At 35.8% G+C, this 19,330-nt stretch overlaps 1 protein-coding gene across 3 annotated transcripts in view; it reads left to right on the top strand.

Moving 5' to 3' along the window:
• The window catches only part of RELN (reelin), a 530,126-nt gene that overhangs the window by 339,768 nt on the left and 171,028 nt on the right, over positions 1-19,330 (top strand). For all 3 annotated transcript variants that reach the window (XM_055133703.1, XM_055133707.1, XM_055133712.1), the window contains exons 13-19: positions 988-1,100; positions 2,381-2,589; positions 3,366-3,494; positions 4,835-4,944; positions 8,480-8,546; positions 14,754-14,987; positions 15,603-15,764. In XM_055133703.1, the coding sequence (XP_054989678.1) occupies positions 988-1,100; positions 2,381-2,589; positions 3,366-3,494; positions 4,835-4,944; positions 8,480-8,546; positions 14,754-14,987; positions 15,603-15,764 (1,024 nt within the window). The remainder of the gene's footprint in view (positions 1-987; positions 1,101-2,380; positions 2,590-3,365; positions 3,495-4,834; positions 4,945-8,479; positions 8,547-14,753; positions 14,988-15,602; positions 15,765-19,330) is intronic.

The following is a 19,330-nucleotide window of genomic DNA, read 5'->3' as shown; positions in this document are numbered from 1 at the left end:
GTTCTAAGGTTGTCTTACTGTCAATCTTGCTAGAGTATTAGCAACAGAAATTGCCTGTAGATTAAAATTAACATTGACAGTAATTGATTGAAAATGGGAGGAAATTTTTGAAAGGTAATAAAATTTAAAAGTTAAAGTTACAAACTTTGAGCCTTAGGGAGAGACTATATGCCAGAAAGTATCACAAAGATACTTACACTCCTGCTATTATTGGTGCTATTATGGAGAATAGAGATGAACAAGGAAAGGCAGCTAGACATAAAATCCTTTAAAACCACATGATGTGGATAGTTGACAAAAATCAGCAACAGTAAGAATAGTAAATGATCTTCAATTTCAGTTATCAGTTCTGTTACTCATTTTATCACAAGGATGATCTTAATTACCTCTCAATTCTAGTATTCCATCATTTCATATGATTATAAAATAGAATGATAAGGGAATAAACTGTGTACCTTCCAACAAGAAAATGAGATACCAAAAGCAAAAATATAAAATGAACTACATTTAAAATTCAAATACCAGGTATGTGCTAAAATATTAAAGATATTCTGTACATCAGTTTAAATACCACTGATTCATAAATCTTTGATGTAGTGAAACATGACTCTTTTTTAGAAACCATAATTAGTAGGTTCTGAATGTTGGTCATAAATATATCTCAAATGTAAGACAGAAAATGGTTTATTTAAAAGCAGAGCACATCTTTTTTAATGAGAGTTAAATATGGACATGCAGTCATGACTTGTTACAGACTATTATTTGATTAATCTCATTAAGCAAATAGTTACTTTGGCCTTCACAAATGTCAAGTCTTTGATCTTTAGCATGGCCTCTCTGAGCTATCTTCATAAATTATCTCCTTGGGTCTGGTTACCTTGTCCAAGGTGATTCTTAAATGTACGTTTTTAATTCTGAAATTTAGCACTGTGATATGTGTATGGGTGCATTTTGATATTAACAGCTCAAAATGTTTGTTTTATGCAGGAGGTATTTGTGACCCTGGAGATTCTCACGAAAATGATGTCATCCTATATGCAAAGGTTGAAGGAAGAAAAGAGCACATTGCACTGGATACTCTTTCCTATTCCTCTTACAAGGTGCTAATATCAGCCTTGTGCCCAGTGGCCTCAACCCAGACCCTCACAAATCCAAGTCAAACCCTGAAAACTACATGCATAGGATAAATCTCCCTTCTTCAGCTTAATAAGTGGTCTAGTTTCTTTAAAATGGTATTTTAAGGTTCACCTTTTCTTTTCTAATACGAGCAAATGAAAGTTAATCAGGAATAATACCTCATGACCCCCAGAGAGAGCGAGAAAGCTCAACTCTGACTTGCAGCTATTGTCTGCAAAAAAAACCTTAAAAGTGATCTAATGATCAGCCTCATGGACTTGCGCAGGTGTGATGAGAATCTAGCCATCAACTTAAGTCTTCTGTATAGAAGATGTTTTAGAAGTTTTAAACAGATTATTGTTTTAAACAGATTACTATTTATCTTTGGTTTTTTTTTATTTGCTAGTTGGAGTCAGAAACTGACCTTGTTCCTTTGCCTCTTGGATTAGGACAGGTTCTGATGATGAGATTGTAAAAATCATCTACACTTGTCAAAAGTGTGGAATTTTTTTTCTAACGGTGAAATGGTATTTGTTAAGCCCGCATTCCTACATGCATTTGTTAATCTAATATCCACACTGATGACACCTTAGCTACTTTAAAAGAGCTCAAACACCTCCAAAACCTAGTACCTCTTTTAGTTTAGACAGAAGAGAAATATAGTATTAAAATAAGGAATAACCAATACAGTTGTCCAGCACTTTCCACATGCAGTGTCATCCAGTTTATTCTATTTGAAATTTTATTATGGATTATTTTTCTCTAGGAAGGCTTGTACCTAGTCTGCATGTCTCATACCATATCAGTTTGCTCACTGTACATTTGCTCACTGGATCTGATTGGTTCTGAGTGGAGTGCTATTCTCAGAATATCTAGATTGGCAACTCACCAGAACTCTATACACATCCACTTTAAAAGAGGACTAATGGCTCAGTGCAAAACTCAAGTTTCCTTTGCTTTGTGCTGCAGTAATAACATAGATATACTTCCTTTGATAACTATTATGGATTTATCTTCAGGAAGAGAGGGCCTAATCAGTCACATGGAAAGCTCCACCCATCTGCAAAGAAGAAATTCTGAGTGTCTAAAGAAATGATGCTTAGGACAGTGCCTTCTAACTAAATAACAAATGTAACACACAGGACACTGTTTGGCACTTAAGAGATAGCTGTTATGTACATTATGCTTACAAGATCTAGTCTAGATTTCATACAGACTCATATGGGGAGGATTCTGAGTGATTTTGGTTTCCTTTGTTTTGAAGGTTTCCTCTTTGGTTTCTGTGGTTATCAATCCCGAACTTCAAACTCCTGCTACCAAATTTTGTCTAAGGCAGAAGAACCATCAAGGGCAAAACAGGAATGTTTGGGCTGTAGACTTCTTCCATGTCTTACCTGTTCTTCCTTCCACAATGTCTCACATGATTCAGTTTTCCATTAACCTAGGATGTGGAACACACCAACCTGGTAACAGGTAGGAAACCTAGTCCGTGAGTAGTGTGGGAATTGATTGACACTGAACACGTGCACTTGGCAACGAAAAACCCAGCGAAACTTCTCAGCAGGGTTTCAGCTAGATTGTAAATAAAATAGTCAACAATAAATAGTATATTTTCCACCAAAGAAAAGTTTGACTAGTGTGCAGCATATGAATGAATAGATTTGAAGCAGAAACAATTTCATTGGAAGAGCTGGGTCTTAGGCCTCAGAGGTGGTTCACACATGCTGTGGCAGTCATCCATTCCAACAGATCGCTGAGAGTGAAGACAAAACAAATAACGGGGAGGAGGGGGGAGGAAAGCTTGACCCCCATGTTGGTTAGTTGACCCCCTAATAATAGGCACAAAAATCAATTAGCACTTCCAACTCCCTGACTTCTCAGTTTCACTGGCTGTAGTGTGGCTCGTGTCCTTTCCAAGACTTTTGTCAGTCTCACATTCACAGGAAGGAGTGACAGTGCGAGACACAGTAATTGCCTTGCCATCTATCAAACTCCAGGGCATGAACTCGAGCTACCATTTGTTGTCTTTAAAACTGTTTGTTTCCATAGCAGTAAATTAACTGCTTGCCTTTCAAAGACTGGTCGGTCAGACTTCAGTAGAGAAGGAAAGATTTTTGGAAACATCTTAAAATTTTTACCTTAGTTCTATAAGTATCTATCTTGAGTATATTTTAGCCAAAGATAAATACTTTCTTTTTATGTCTTTTATTGTTGCCTCTTTTTTGTTGCATTTGTTCTGGTGTTATCAGTGTCAGCTTAGAGTTCTCTACAAACCATGGACGTTCGTGGTCCCTCCTCCACACGGAGTGTTTGCCTGAGATCTGTGCTGGACCTCATCTCCCCCACAGCACCATCTACTCCTCCGAAAACTACAGTGGGTGAGTAAATTCTCTGAAGATGATACTGACAAATTTGAGTCCATGTTGCTGATGGATTCAAAGTCAGTGAAAAAGCCAATGACTCCAATGTGGTCATAATAGATAAAGAAACAACCTTCTCTCTTATCAGCTGATTTAGAAGTTAATTGCATTAAAAGGAAAAAAATTTTGTCGATCTGATACAAGATCACACTCTGCAGATTAGTAATTCCTGGTGGACTTTGGTCTTATATTTTGGATTACATAAATTTAAGGGGTTTTTTGAAATAAAATGGTTTTATTTTGGAGAGAGGGAGTGAGAACACATCTCATCATAGATTGAGATGCCGGTGAATCACTAAGATAAAGAGATATATCATAAATTGGAATTCATCATAATGTTCCTCTGCTTATTGTCAAAGACTCATAAAAATATCCATGAAATATACTATTTATTAAAAATATAGTTTGCATCATAAAGAAGTGAAAGTTAAGCTTTAGAGTTTAACCTGGGTTCAAATTCTGGTTCGTTTAGGAACTATCATTCCAATGATATTTGCTCTCTAACTTTTCTCTTCCCTCCAAATTCATTAAAGACAATAATATACTTCTGGGGAGCTGTTAAAAGAATTAAAAATTACTATGGGGAATCCTGACATTTTATAGAATAAGCTCTAAATGGGCTGGAGCAATAGCACAGCGGGTATGGCATTTCCCTTGCATGCGGCCGACCCAGGTTCAATTCCTCCGTCCCTCTTGGAGAGCCCGGCAAGCTACTAAGAGTATCCTGCCTGCACGGCAGAGCCTGGCAAGCTACCTATGGCGTATTCGATATGCCCAGAACAGTAACAACAAGTCTCACAACAGAGACATTACTGGTGCCCACTCGAGCAAATCAATGAACAACAGGCTGACAGCGCTACAGTACTAAGCTCTGGATAAATTTAAAAAATGACAGCCAAAAATATATAATTAAATTTTTTTTCCTATCCTCTCTGCAAATGTACATAGGACTAGAGAATTTTTTAAATGGTAATGGGTGCTAATCAGTCTCTTTGCATAAATGCTTAAAATAGCATGAAACAGTACATATTAGATTATAGCACTGATATAAAACTTTCTAAAAAGAATTTAAAAAAATAAAGTAAATATCACTTGCCATTTTGAACAAACCAACAATTCTAGTAATGTAGAAATGCTTTTTAAAACAAGCAAATAAGTTTCACAGGTAAATTGAAAAAGTTTATTATTAAATTTTAGTGCTATTCCAAGCATACAGAGACTAGGGTATTAAAAACATGTAAAATAGATCTTTAAAATTGAACATAATTATGAAGCTGTTTGTGCTGAATTTCTTGCAGGTGGAACCGAATAACTATTCCCCTTCCCAATGCAGCACTAACCCGGGACACTAGAATCCGCTGGAGACAAACAGGACCAATTCTTGGAAACATGTGGGCAATTGATAATGGTTAGTTTATGTCTGTCATAATCACATGCCATTGATGTAGAGTCTTCCTGTCCTTTTGTTCATCAGCACAGACTTAATCACATTCCTAAGTCATGGTCTTGCGATTCATTAAACGCCCTTTCTTCCCTTTCTCCTTTGCATTCCATTAGAAACCCAGGGATGCACAATCATTTTTTAAAAAAAGGCAGTGGAGTCAGCAATATTAGATGCTAGAATGTTTCGACATACATAATTTCAAAATGCAGAAAGCTCTGAAACTCAAATTCACAGTTGATGACAAGGGCTATCCTAACATTTTCTTTGAATATCTCATGCAAAATTAACATAAATACTTACCATACTGCATGTATTAAAATAAGACTCATTCTTCTCAGTGACTGCTGCAACATCTGGAATGCTTATCTTTTAGATGCAGACACCACACATAAAAAAGCATCATCTCTAAAATGCTAGTGAGATTTTTACCTCCTTTTCAGAAAGCAGTATAAGGAGAAAATTTGTATATATATAAAAATATTCTGTTAACTTTAGTTTTAAGTGATGCAATAATTTTCACATAACTTTAAAATCAATATTGCCTATGACAAATTCACATGAAAGAGGGTATTTTAACTGTTCTGGTATATGGCTTTAAATTTATTTTACTTGTTCTAACAAGCCTACTCTCATTTTTTAATGAGTCTAATGACAGGCATGTTCATTAAAGTAGATTTCCTGCTTTCAAAAAACATATAAAATTGACTAAAGAGTTATATGCATAATATGAAGGGAAAGTAGAGAAAAATGTAAGTACCTACTAACCTGTGATCACTTTTATGAAATAGAAAGAGTCTCACCATTATCTGATGTTTATTTTCCATAACTCAATAATATTTTTGCTATTTATGAATAATTTGGAAATTAAAACAATTAAATTCATAAAACTCATAATTAACTTAAGGCAAGATAATTGACTGTTGATCAAGTATTAATTCTTTAATCAATCTTTATCTATAGATAACAATTAAAGGCTCAAACTTCACAGACCTTCTGAGTTAGGTGGACATTAAAGAAGTACAGAACATTTATACACACATCTGAAAATGAATTTTTAAAATGGAGTTTCTCTGTCAGTAGATTATTCTGCCTAGTGTTTGGTTGACATACCATGTTAATTAGCTCTAGAAAATCATGTGTAATTCTAGAGAATAATGTGTGAGACATGGATGACTTCTTTTTACTGTCATACTATTTCACCGTCCTCAGTAAACATATTTTTTAATCATGAAGCAAGTTGAAAATAAATTGTAACCAAAGCAAATAAGTAAATCAATAATGCCGTGAAACATATATAACCCTATGCAAAGGTTTCTAATTAAAGTTATCACCACTTTATTCTGAGTCAGAAAGTACATACTACGCATCTCGAATACCCACCGTAATGCTTTGCGTAAAGTGTTACAAGACATAAAACTATAAGGAATGAACAAAGAGAGACATGTTTATTGTGAATTTCAAACCTTGGATGAATTGTGCTTCAATTCTGTTATCCTTTATTTGAGTTGTTCACAAAAACAAGATCTGCTCTCTGACTTCTTCATAAAGCAGATATATACTCTGTCCAAATAGAAATGCAGCCCAGTTTCCCCAAGAAAGCACCCATCAAATCACTCCCACTTCACTGTGGAAGTCCAAGATCATGTCACATAAAACAAATACAGAGGGCAGAAAAAGTCAAGATCCTAATTCTGTTAGATATGTACTTTCTTAAAATGGTAGTTACTCCTGCTAATTAAGAGAAGGTATTTTTGTAAATTACCTTGAAATTGTTATGGAAATCCTAAAACAAAGGGTTTTTTAAAATCATGTTTTAATTTTTTCTACTTGATTACATTACATCCGTCCCTCTCAGAGAGCCCCTCTCAGAGAGTATCTGGTCCCCAGGGCAGAGCCTGGCAAGCTACCTGTGGCGTAGTCTATATGCCAAAAACAGTAACAAGTCTTACAATGGAGACGTTACTGGTGCCCACTAGAGCAAATCGATGAACAACACGAGACAATGCTACAGTGCTATATTATGGTAATGATAATAGGAAAGAAAGTTGAGTTTTCCTTTCTACACTCTTAGGAACAAGTAGCCTGTAAAGCTATTCATACTTCGAGTCTTAATGGCTGCACTGTTAGCAGGGAGGGATGATAAAATTCTTAATTGCAAGAGCCAGAAAGAATGGGTAGGGCACTTACCTTGTATGTGGCCCTTGCTGCTTTGATCCCCAGCACTGCATATGGTCCCTTCAAATACTGCCAGGACTGATCCCTGAAAACCATGGGGTGAGGCCCCCAAACAAACAAAAAGTCTTAATTGTAGATTTGTTTCATGTACTTGGAATGTCCTGTTTCATTGGATATTTTTGAAAAGGAATTTTTTTATTTTTTGGAACCAGGGCATAATGTGCTCTAAGGTAATTTCCAGACTTAATTATTAAATTAAATTAAAACAAATTCCTGTAGAATGCAGTAAACAACTTACAGAGTTAAGAGGGAATCGTACTAAAGCCATACAATCAAATATGCTGGGGAAACACTCCATACTCTTTACCAGTAAAAGAATAAATAGATGACCTTGAAGATGGTTAAGGATATTGGGCAGTATGTGGTAATGATCCTAACGGTATGCACCAGACAACATGCTAAAAATTAAACATTTTGTCTTATGTTTTTTCCCTCCAAGGAATATTTACCCACTTTCAAAAATAGGGAGATAAACACTTGGCTGGATAAATTGCTTACTCAAAAATGCCCCAAGTGAAACCAAAAATTTTCATCCAGCTGTGACATTGTGACACCTAAAGCCAACACGTTTAAGCTCTCTACTTTCTATCTGATCCCTTCCTAAATCAGCAATTTCCTTCAGCAAAAGTCACTGTACTGCCTGCTTTGCACTTCACTTAAGTTACTGCAAAAGTTAATTGACTCCAGAGAATAAGTGCTTCAAGGAACACAGACTACACACACAAAATAATTGATTTTAAAATAAAATTAACTATTTAATGTGATTATTAAACAAAAAGGAAAGTTTTGATGAATGGTAAATGTGTTCATGCCTAAAACTGAATGCATAAGGTTTTAACAAATATGTCACTAATGATAGGTTTGGCTCCAATTTTACAGCATTTGATGCTATTGATTATAGTAATTATCAAAAAGTTTGTATCATAAATTGAGATTGAGGATCTGAATACCATTTAGTCATCAGTATTTTAACACTTCAAAGACTGGAATTTAGGCTTATACTATCATTATCATTCAAGATACCAGTTAGGAAAAGATCTACAATTGTGAAAAAGCTTTATGTTCAGCAACAGATTTTTTTCTCCCCATAATATGGAGCAATAATTAATATTTATAAATCTGTTCCCTTAAAATAATGGAATAATAATTTTAAGTTATAGTATGGATTCCGTGGGCATTTTATAAAATTGTTTCACCTTCCGGTGGCATTCATGATTTTTCCAACTGTATTACCATCTTTCACATGTTCTCTTTCACCCTGCAGTTTATATTGGTCCGTCGTGTCTCAAATTCTGTTCTGGCAGAGGACAGTGCACCCGGCATGGTTGCAGGTAAGCATTCACTGTATCTGTCACTGTCACTGTCATCGTGTTGCTCCTCGATTTGCTCGAGCGGGCACCAGTAACATCTCCATTGTGAGACTTGTTGTTACTCTTTTTGGCATATCGAATATGCCACGATAGCTTGCCAGGCTCTGCCTTGTGGGCGGAATACTCTCAGTAGCTTGCCAGGCTCTCCAAGAGGGACGGAGAAATCTAACGCAGGTCGGCATGTGCAAGGCAAACGCCCTATCACTGTGCTATTGCTCCAACCATTATACAATTATATTTATGCTTCATCTCTTTGACATGTGCTTTATGTATTGAAGCCACAGTAACTTTCATTTTATTTCCTTTTTAGATTCTGGCAGCCTTTTTATATCTAAAAGTAAAATGACATTTAATACACCAGAGTATTTAAAGATATTAAATACGATCTATAATATGAATTATTTTGTAATGAACTTTATTAACGTTTTAGACTATACTGAGAACAAACAGCATACCTCATTTAAATTTGTGAACAAATTTGAATTCCTCTTAGCTTTAGAGTCCTTTTTCTGTCTTTAGTTGCCATCTTCAGTGTACTGTTTCTTAATAAAATTGTACTAGTATTAATAAGTCATATTTAAATTCTTAAACATACCTTGAAAGTGAATTCTAAAAATCAATATAGGGGGCTATAGAGATAATGCAATTAAGGTGCTTGCCTTACATACTGCCCACCCCAAATTCCCAGCACCACAGATGATCCCCTGTGGTCTGCCAGGAGTGATGCTTGAACACAAAGCTAGGAGTAAGCTCAGAGCACCTCTGATAAGCACCCCCCCTAGCCAAAACAAAGTCAAAACACTAGTCTTTCTCACACACACAGAGTGTCAAGGACATATTTCAGAGAACTAGAGTGCATGCCTTTCAGGCCAGAGACCCTACATTCAACCCTAGAACCTGGTAGTACCTGAGCACTGGATTTGGGGCCCGATCACTGAACCATCAGGCCCATGTTATGGGCCACATATCATGGGAAAGGTCTCAGCAACTCCAAGCACCAACGAGGAGGTCCTCAAAAAAAATGCATAAGTTCTTCAACATGAAAATACTTTAGATTCATTTTCAAAAGTATTGGGGCCTTTAAAATAATGTGAAAGCACTTTTCATAACTGTGGCAATTTACCACAATAAAGCCAATTGCATTATCGACTTCAAATGAGACAGTGACATAAAGACTGTCCAACCTTTGGGGTCTACTGAGTAACCATGAATGGGCTCAGAGCCTGAACGTTTAACCAATACAATATGGTTTCTACACTCTAACTTCCAACAGGTGAGCCATTATTTAAGTGGACAGACATTAAGCACAGTTAGTAAGCATATCAAAATTCAATGAGCACATGAAGAGCAGAGGCTGGAATATTTCACATAACCAATCAGCAGACTCCCTTAGAGTATTGAGTAAATTAGTGGCAATTCCCTATTCTATTTTTGCCTTGTTGCCCTCCCAGATGATGGTTTCTGGTTACGGGTCCATCAGATTGAAATTGGTGATGCTATCTCCAGACCTGGTACATGCTCGTACATTTTTTGCCTTATCTTCTGCAACCAATCTCGGACAGAGGGCAAAGGTGCCAATCTAATTGGCTTTATTGTGGTAAATTGCCACAATAATACTAATATATGGAACTATAAAATATCCTGTTAAGTCCAGAAATTGAAAGCTTTTCAACCAAAAATAGATCATCTGTCCAACTCTTCTTATCCACCAAATGAAGAGAATAATCAACTAGCCAATTAATGGCTAACTCATTAAAATGTTTTAACATTGATCATTTGAAAATTCTACGTGTGAGGCAGAACAGTTGACAGCCTTGATACTAGTGTCAGGTTAATTTTTTTTTAATTTCAATTTTTTTTTAATTTAATCACCATGAGATACATAGTTAGAAAGTTGTTCATTATTGGGTTTCTGTCATACAATTCAGGTTAACTGAAGAACCAGATGGACCTGGTGGTCACTACCTCTAAGAGCTCTTGAGGGGCCTCGTGTTGCCCCATATCAAATGCAGGACCTCGTGCATGATAAGCATGTGCTCTACCATCTGAGCTGTCAGACTAACTTTTAGACTCTTTTTCAATAAATTTAGTTAAGAAAGAAGGCACTCGCACAGTAGAAATGTTTTATGAATTATAAAGTGGTTTGAAGCTTCTAATATTTCAAAACTGAATATGCATCTCTGCTTTTTAGTAATCTACCATCTCCTGCCTAGAAACATTGGCTATTAGTTACCAAACATCACCTGTTTTCCTATGGTTGTTATTTGAGTCACCAAATAGTCCTCTTGTTGAGGACTATTAGTCATGGGAATTTGACTGAAGGATGTCAGACAGTTTGGTGATTCTTGTCAATGTCCCCAAAAAGATTTTGATTTTCTTTTTAATTTCATAAGTACTTCTTTTCTGCTTCACTTTTGTAAAACGGGGCTAAATAGTGGTGCTACAGATTAGTAATAATTATTGATGATGACTAAACACTTGCTGTGTTCTAAGGTTTATTGAATAAAATTGAAAGACAAATAATTAAAAATGACAGGTGCTTTTACTGAAAATAGAAAGTGCTATTTTTAAAAGGCCTCTTTATAATTCCAACAGTTATACTTTTGTGCATGACATTCCTTTTCATTTTCTGTGGTTTTTTAAGGGAACCATCTGTCTTAAACATGATGGATGCAAACAAATATGACCGAAAGTTTCATGCCTTTGGATTTTGTTCTGTTTTTATACTACTCATTATCCTGAATCATCAAAGCCTTTTCCTCATTCTGAGGTTTTGCAGGAATAAATGTCACCACTTGGAACTTTCAAAATTTTCCCTATTTCTAATAATATGGTGTGCATTATTCAGTGGTGTGATTTATTTGTGGTTAGAATTAATGTTTGGTCACTGATTTTCCAATAATATTTGCTTTGACAAGTTTGAGCTGAATTGCACAGAAAAGAAATTTACAAATGTTGCTTATTTCCTTAAACATCCTTGGCTTGGGAACACTACAACTTTGTGCCTTTTCCCCACCTCATTCTCCTCATTATTACTGTCACTTGTTGCCTAGACTTCTTCCCCTCCAGCACCTCATGTGCTGGAAAGGAAGTGAATGATCCCTCCACCCAGGTTTCTAAGCTGACAACTCACTAACTCTTTAAAGCACCCCCATTAGAGGTGTTAATGAGGAAGTGTCTAGGTACCTTAATAGTAAGGACTCCTGAATCCAGCCACCCCCAGCTGGGGGTGAAATAACACAACACTTCAGTGTGGGTAGATGAATCAGCATTTGGAATTTAGAGCACCTCTTGTCATTTCTAAAAACATCAGTGTTTATGTTGCAAGCAAAATTTATGTTCTTTAAAATAGATGAATAGATTACCAGCATATATCTTAAATGTGTGTGACTTTTGATTAAAAAACACTTTTATGACCATTAAATGGAAACTGATTCCAAAGTTATCTTTTAAATGATCATACTTCTCCCAGTCACAGGTCTTAGATGAAACATTTAAGGGACATAGAGACACTTTTATTCTGTTTTTAAATTTATTTTAATTTTAATGAGTTACTATGAGATGCAGTTACAGACTTACAAACTTTCATGATTTCGTTCAAGTCAAACAATGAAACTTTTATTCTTAAATGTACTCCAGTAATAGAATTTGTAGCCATGCTAAATCACATTCAGTTTTCTATACTAAACTGCATTCCTCCCTTACATGATTTTTGTTCATCATTTTTGAAAATGTTGGGTTTCTCTCTGGCTCCATTCCTTATGCCAAGACAATGCTCAAACATCATCATAGAGTAGTTTTAGGATTCAACTTCTTTGATAATCTGATGAGCACTATAAATTTTTCCCCCAGAGCATCCCACACACATAAAATTTGACTTTGGACTCAATACACTCATATATTACATAGACCTTCTGTGAGGCCAGCATAAAAACCAAATTCTGAACAGGTTTAGTTGTCTTCAGGGGCCAGAGAGCCAGTAGTACAGGGGCCAGTCAGGGTGCATGCTTTGGATGTCTAGGACCCCAGTTAAATCTCAAACATCACAGAGCCGCCATAGCTCCCCCTCCAGATCATTAGGTTCGGGTCTGGAGACCTCCAGGCACCACTGAAATGGCCCTGGAAGTAGCTCAAATAGCACTGTGCCCTTAGGCTTAAGCATCAATGTCTGTTTCTGAGTTGACTGAGTCCTGAAGGAGAAGTCCCTGGGTCCCGTCAGATCCAGCTGGGAGACTTCCCCCACCCCCAACCTTCTAAAAACAAGCAACTTTCTGAGTCATATCCTTGGCATTTAGTACACTTGTTATTGAAAAGATAGTTGCAGGAATTTAGCTCTGGGTTAGAGTGCAGCTTCCTGGGTTCCATCTCCAACAACCTCCATGAGTTCCTAAGCATTGGATGATGAACTGAAAACTTCTTCACCCAAACCCACAAGACACCAGTTTAGACCTAATCACGGCTGCCATGGTGAATATAGTGAAAAGCAGTACAGTAAGAATAAAGAAATAAAGACTGTTAAACTCATTTCTGACGGGTTAACTTACTCCTTAAAATGTAAAAAATTTTCAACATTCATGTATTGGGCTGTCTTCCCGGGGGCCCCTCAGAGGGGATGGGCTCCAGCTTCCCTCCCCGCCCCAAGCAGAGCTCCCAGTGGCCAAAGACCACCAGAACCTAGCCACAGCCATGCTCAAGGCCCCTCTCTACACGTTCGGACAAGCCTCACGCATGAAGGTACCAGCAGAGGAACCCAGGTGTGTGTAATCCCATCAACAGCCAACATTAGAGACTTAAAAGCAAGCTCCCAGAAGCACGTGGCTGCTTTGCGGCTGCATGATATCTTATAACCTACTTCTCCCTCTGGGAGAAACTAGCAAGCTACTGAGAGTTTCTTGCCCACATGGGACAGCCTTGCAAGCTTCCCATGGTGTATTCATATGCTAAAGCCAGTAACAACCTGGATCTCATTCCCCTGACCCTGAAAAAGCCTCCAATGCGGCATCGTTGGGAAGGCTGAGAAGAGAGAGGCTTCTAAAATCTCAGGGATAGGACAAATGGAGAGGTTGCTGAGCTGAGCCCGCTTGAGAAATTGACGATCAACGGGATTTTGTGATTCGTGATTCGAGTGATGTATTGGGTGGCCTGTCATGAGTTTCCTCACTGATAGAAGAGTCAGAGAGAGTATACACATTCTAATCAAATGATCATATATGCAGCACATCCAGGCAGTAGCAGCGGACAGGTTGTTGTGTGTGACTGTCTTTTCTGTTCTTGAAGCATTGCTAATTTGGGATTCACCTGAGAGGCAATGAAGTTCTCCTAAAGGCATCTATCTAGGTCAAGGATTTTGGAATTCTGAATGCCAGTGTACACTTGAAGTAATTACGAATAAATGTATTTTCCAAATATTTCAAATAATTCCTGTTGTAAAGCTAGCATGTATTTTTGTATTTATTCTTATAGGAAATTTCTGGATATCTCATAAGAAGTCATTTGTTTATACAATTGCTTTTACAAATTTAGTGATTATCATGAATAAAATTATAGACAAAAAAATCCTCTAAACCCACCAAGAGTGAGCCCTTAGCACAGTGCCAGGAGTAACCTCAAAGCATTGCCGGGTGTGGCCCCAAAACAAAAAATAGATTTTTAAAAATTGACTTGGCGTCAAGACATAGTACAGTATGTAGGAAGCTGACCTTGGGTTTGATCTTGTACCCTATAGGGTGCCCTGAGCCTTCCAGTAGTAATCCTTAAACACAGATCCAGGACAAATCCCTGAGCGTTGCTGTTTATGATCTTCAAACAAAAACTAAAAAGAATAAAATCATATACATATGCCTTTTACTAAGATTTTGAGATAGAGGTGTGCTCAAAAGTAAGTAGATTTATAGATAAGTTGCTGGCATTTGTTAAGGGAGAGTGTTGAATTACTGTTTTCATCAGTATCTTTTTATAGGAGGGTTGTGCAAAAACTGTATTTTTCAGTAATATTTACAGTTGGTCCTCCCTTATCAAGTCTTAAGATTCAGTATTCTCCAAAGATTAATGGGCCTTGCTTGCCATTTGTCAGGTATTTGCCTCTGGATTCCTTCTCCCTAACATGCATTCAATAATCTCTGTAAGGACCAGAAATTTAAGATTTAATTTTATGGATATCTCTTTCAGATGTGACCCTGGATTTTCTGGCCCAGCTTGTGAGATGGCATCTCAGACATTCCCAATGTTTATTTCTGAAAGCTTTGGCAGCTCCAGGCTCTCCTCTTACCATAACTTTTACTCTATCCGTGGTGCTGAAGTAAGCTTTGGCTGTGGTGTCTTGGCCAGTGGCAAAGCCCTGGTTTTCAACAAAGACGGGAGGCGTCAGCTAATTACATCTTTCCTTGACAGCTCACAATCCAGGTGAGTTATATATAAACCAGAGTGATTAGTTTCTCTCTATGTACTTTCAATTTTTATTCCAATCTGTAACAAGGGTAAAAAGGAACCTACAATTTAGATAGAGTTAACATGACCTACTTTTCAATAAATTTAAAAGCTCATGGATGGCTCTAAGATACAAATAGCTCACTAGATTTTTGAAAATATGAAATGTTAGCATCGAAACTCTGTTTTTAAGCCAAGAGCTAATTAATTATTTATGTAGTTTTATTTATTTGACAGCTTGCAGGAACTGATTAGGTTTACCCTACATCTTCCCTTCACCCAGTGCCTAATAAATAATGCAATAAATGAATGATTGGCATGTTAAATATATGTACACAAGTACATTATCCACAAATATGTGTAAACATAGTTACATGGATAGGGAAATATTTATATGTAAAATATGTGCATTAACTTTATAAACATATTCACATATCTCACAGTGAAATTACATGTATTTTAGGAAAAAGACTAGATGAAAACCTATAGCTCATGTAGTTCATGAAATTTGTTTGAAAATATTTTAAAGGCCAAAAATAACATGATTTAAAATGTCTTGGTGTACATTAACCGTAGACAATTCATGTCTAGGTTTCTCCAGTTCACACTGCGGATAGGAAGCAAATCTGTTCTGAGCACATGCCGAGCCCCCGACCAGCCTGGCGAAGGAGTTTTATTGCACTACTCTTATGATAATGGAATAACTTGGAAACTATTGGAACATTATTCATATCTCAACTATCACGAGCCCAGGTATGTTAGAAAGAATTTGGGAAAATGAAACAGTGATATCTCCTTTCCAGAGACATTGTCACTCAGATGGTATATAATTCCAGATATAATTCCACTGAGAGATGGTGAGGACAGAAAACTTGCGTGAAAATGAGCAGGTCATGTTTTCTGAGTCACATTTTCTGAAAAGTGAAGACATTAATTTACATCTTTTAAAATATGTGTTAAGGGATATACTGTAACACCTAAAAGAGAAAAATGATTAGACTACTTATATTTAACTATAATTTGAACAATTTGATCAAATTTTAAAATGTACTAATTATAAGTGCTATTGATAATAGTTATTAGTAACATTATAATAAATTAAGCTGTAATTACTCAAAATATGATATCCAGTATTTTATTTTTCATATATTAAGTAATAGCACAATGAAATTTCTCTAGCATGTATAAAGTCCCAGGCAAAAGTATTGTGTGAGAGAAAAATAATGCACCATAACATAACTTTAGCTTGTCTGATTTGAAATAGACAATTGAGATTGTTTAAATTTTTCTTAAAGCTTGGTTACCCTTTAATATTGGCAGACATAGTAATAATGATTACTGGTACAATTTTGGAAATGCCTGAAGAACACTCTTCCCTCCTGTCATACTTACTCACCTGTTTATTGGAATTCTTTTAAAGCAGTAGAAGAGCATGAAAAACTTTAAATACCATTAGAGGAGTGTAGAGAGCTAGCAGCATTCACCTACCTGGAAGAGCATATTAATTATGAGGAAATGTGATATATCACAAGAACTTTAGAGTTATGAAATTTGTTCTGGCACCCTAATGGAAAATCAGAGCACTGATAATAACTTTGCAAAGCTTAAATTTGGAGGGTAACTTCCTGTATTCAGATGTTTGTAGATAGATGAGAACTTTTGTCTTACAAATAACAAAGAAGCATATAACAGATACAATAAACAACTATTATGAGTGGTAAATATTGTATTTTATAAAGTTGTAAGAATATGCACCATGTGTTGTGATGTGTTGTGCAAAAAAAATTTCCCTGTAAAGGTAAGTATAATGCTAAATTCAGTTTGCTCATTTAGTGAAAATGCATAAACATTAAGGCAATGGTTCAGATTTTTCATAGTAAACATTAGAAGAAAATTAAATGAAAATCAAGGTAATAATTATGAAAATATGAAGAAAGTACCTTCACATTAATTTACTCTAAAACACAATTTTCTTACCAAGGATAGACAACTCCAAAATTTGGTAATAAATCTGTATCGTGAAATTTAATTAATCTTTGTCGATATGAAAAATAATTACACATTTAATGTGCTATTGCAAAGGTATGTTTAATCTTGCCTGACATTTGACAGCAACATTTTTCTTCTAAGCAGAATCAAGTTGTTTTTGTAGCATTTAATATGTGCATAGCTTGGAAAATTAAGATCACAGTGGAGATTTTTTTAAGACTTGTTAAGACACAGCCACATTTGTGACCACATAACATCTCCAAACTATAATACTGCATCCCAGTAGGAGCACACCCACTGAGATGAGAAAGTAACATAGAAGCCAACTAAACCCAGTAAACAAAAACATTAACACAGAAGGCTCAACTAGCAACAACAGCTGTGTAAATCCTCAGACAAGGACTTAATGACCCCATGGTGAGATATAAATATTTTCACAAATTTTTCTTGTACTGAAGTATTTTTTGATAATTCCATTAGTCATTGAGTTGCAACAAACAATATAAAATAAATTATTTTGGGATGGCTAAGGGGGCAAGCTTGCATAATGATTAGAAAATTGGGACAATGGTAAAGGGAAAGTGACAGTTGTGGGATTGGTATTGGAATTTAGAATGCCTATAACGTGCATCATGAACAACTTTGTATACCATGGCTTTAAATAAAGTGGAAGGGAATATAAAAGAATTGTTAAGACAGATATGCCATTTTATGTATTTGTATCTTCATCTTTAAAACTCTTCCTCCTGCTTTTACAAATATTAGTAACAGTGACATGGGAGGAGGAGAATTTGTTATGGTCTAGAGACTAAATTTTATTTTTATGGTAAATTATGAAATTCTTCATGAGAGAGCTAAATATATTATGATGCCTTAGCCACTGCTATATTCTCATCAATGTATTTTTGTTTTAATCGCTATAAAATCCATACTATCTCTTTCTGTCATAATAATTCAAAAACTTAGTATGAGCCATAAAGTGACTTGCTGTTTGACTGTCCACTTGCCCATAGTCAGTTTCTAGAAGTAAACTAATCATTTCACTCCTGTGATTTGCTCAGTATATAACTCTATTTTCCTTTTATTTATACAACTTTAAATCTGCTAATGTCTAAGTATCTTTTTATTCAAACTGACAAATGTGAACTAATTGCTACTTTTAAAAACACAAAATTTGGTATTGCTATTGAAACTAAAATTATCCTAGATTTTCCTTAATTTTTGGGTTTGCTAGTCTAAGTTTTATTTTATTTTGACTGTTGTTTAGTTACAAGGAATTCTTAAGATTTGTTCCTGTTAATATAAAATATTGAAAAACAATAACCTAAATTCCTGCATTCATATTTGGCATATACTGATCACTGATCCCTAGTTATTTTAACTCAGCCCCTATAAGATATATAGAGCAGTGAAAGCAGAACTCCTTTTTCATGCTAATTTATGATATAAAGGCCATGGTATAGGTTGTGGAACTTTATTTCCTAGGTTTAGATACATAATCATAACTTAATGACTACATGTTTTTAAAGAGAAGGTATACCTACTCATATCTCTGTATTCAAATATCAGTTCCAGTGTACTGAATGTACATATATATGCATATATATAATTCATTGACAAGAATTTGTTGAGTTCTTTATATATGGCAGGAACTTGTCAAAGTGCTATAATATCTTAGAGACTTTTTTGTAAGGATATTATAACATAGTTTTACAGGTAAAGATGCTGAGAAATAGAGAAGTTAACCACCTTTTGTGTGGCTGCTAAGTCATTAACCATTGGGTATAAGACTAGGGACTTAACCCTAGAGTCTGATTATAGACCTACAGTTTCAGCATTTCTGTCAAGAAAAATATTAGTCACTTCAAGTACTGTTATCATTGCACTTGCACCTTTTTTTCTTTTTTTAAAATTTATTTATTTTATTGAATCACCACGTGGAAAGTTACAAAGCTTTCAGGCTTATGTCTCAGTTATACAATGCTTGAACACCCGTCCCTTCACCAGTGCATATATTCCACCACCAAAAACCTCAATATACCTCCCACTCCCCCACCCCCCACCCCCCCGCGTAGCTGATAAATTTCACTTCACTTTCTCTTTACCTTGATTACATTCCATATTTCAACACAATACTCACTATTGTTGTTGGAGTTTTCCTCCCAAAAACAGCCCTGCTGACAAGGAAGCACTTGATAATTAGTTTTCCATTGCTTAAAATGAAGAGATATGAAGTCACGGCCACGCGGTTTGGGAGTTCTAGATTTTAGTATTTTAGTAACTATGTTCGAGGGAGATTTATGTTAGAAATTGCAACATTTCACTTCCTG

The sequence above is a fragment of the Sorex araneus genome, chromosome 1 (assembly GCF_027595985.1).
Source record: "Sorex araneus isolate mSorAra2 chromosome 1, mSorAra2.pri, whole genome shotgun sequence".
Classification (NCBI taxonomy): Eukaryota; Metazoa; Chordata; class Mammalia; order Eulipotyphla; family Soricidae; genus Sorex; species Sorex araneus.
This window is presented reverse-complemented; position numbering and strand designations above follow the sequence as displayed.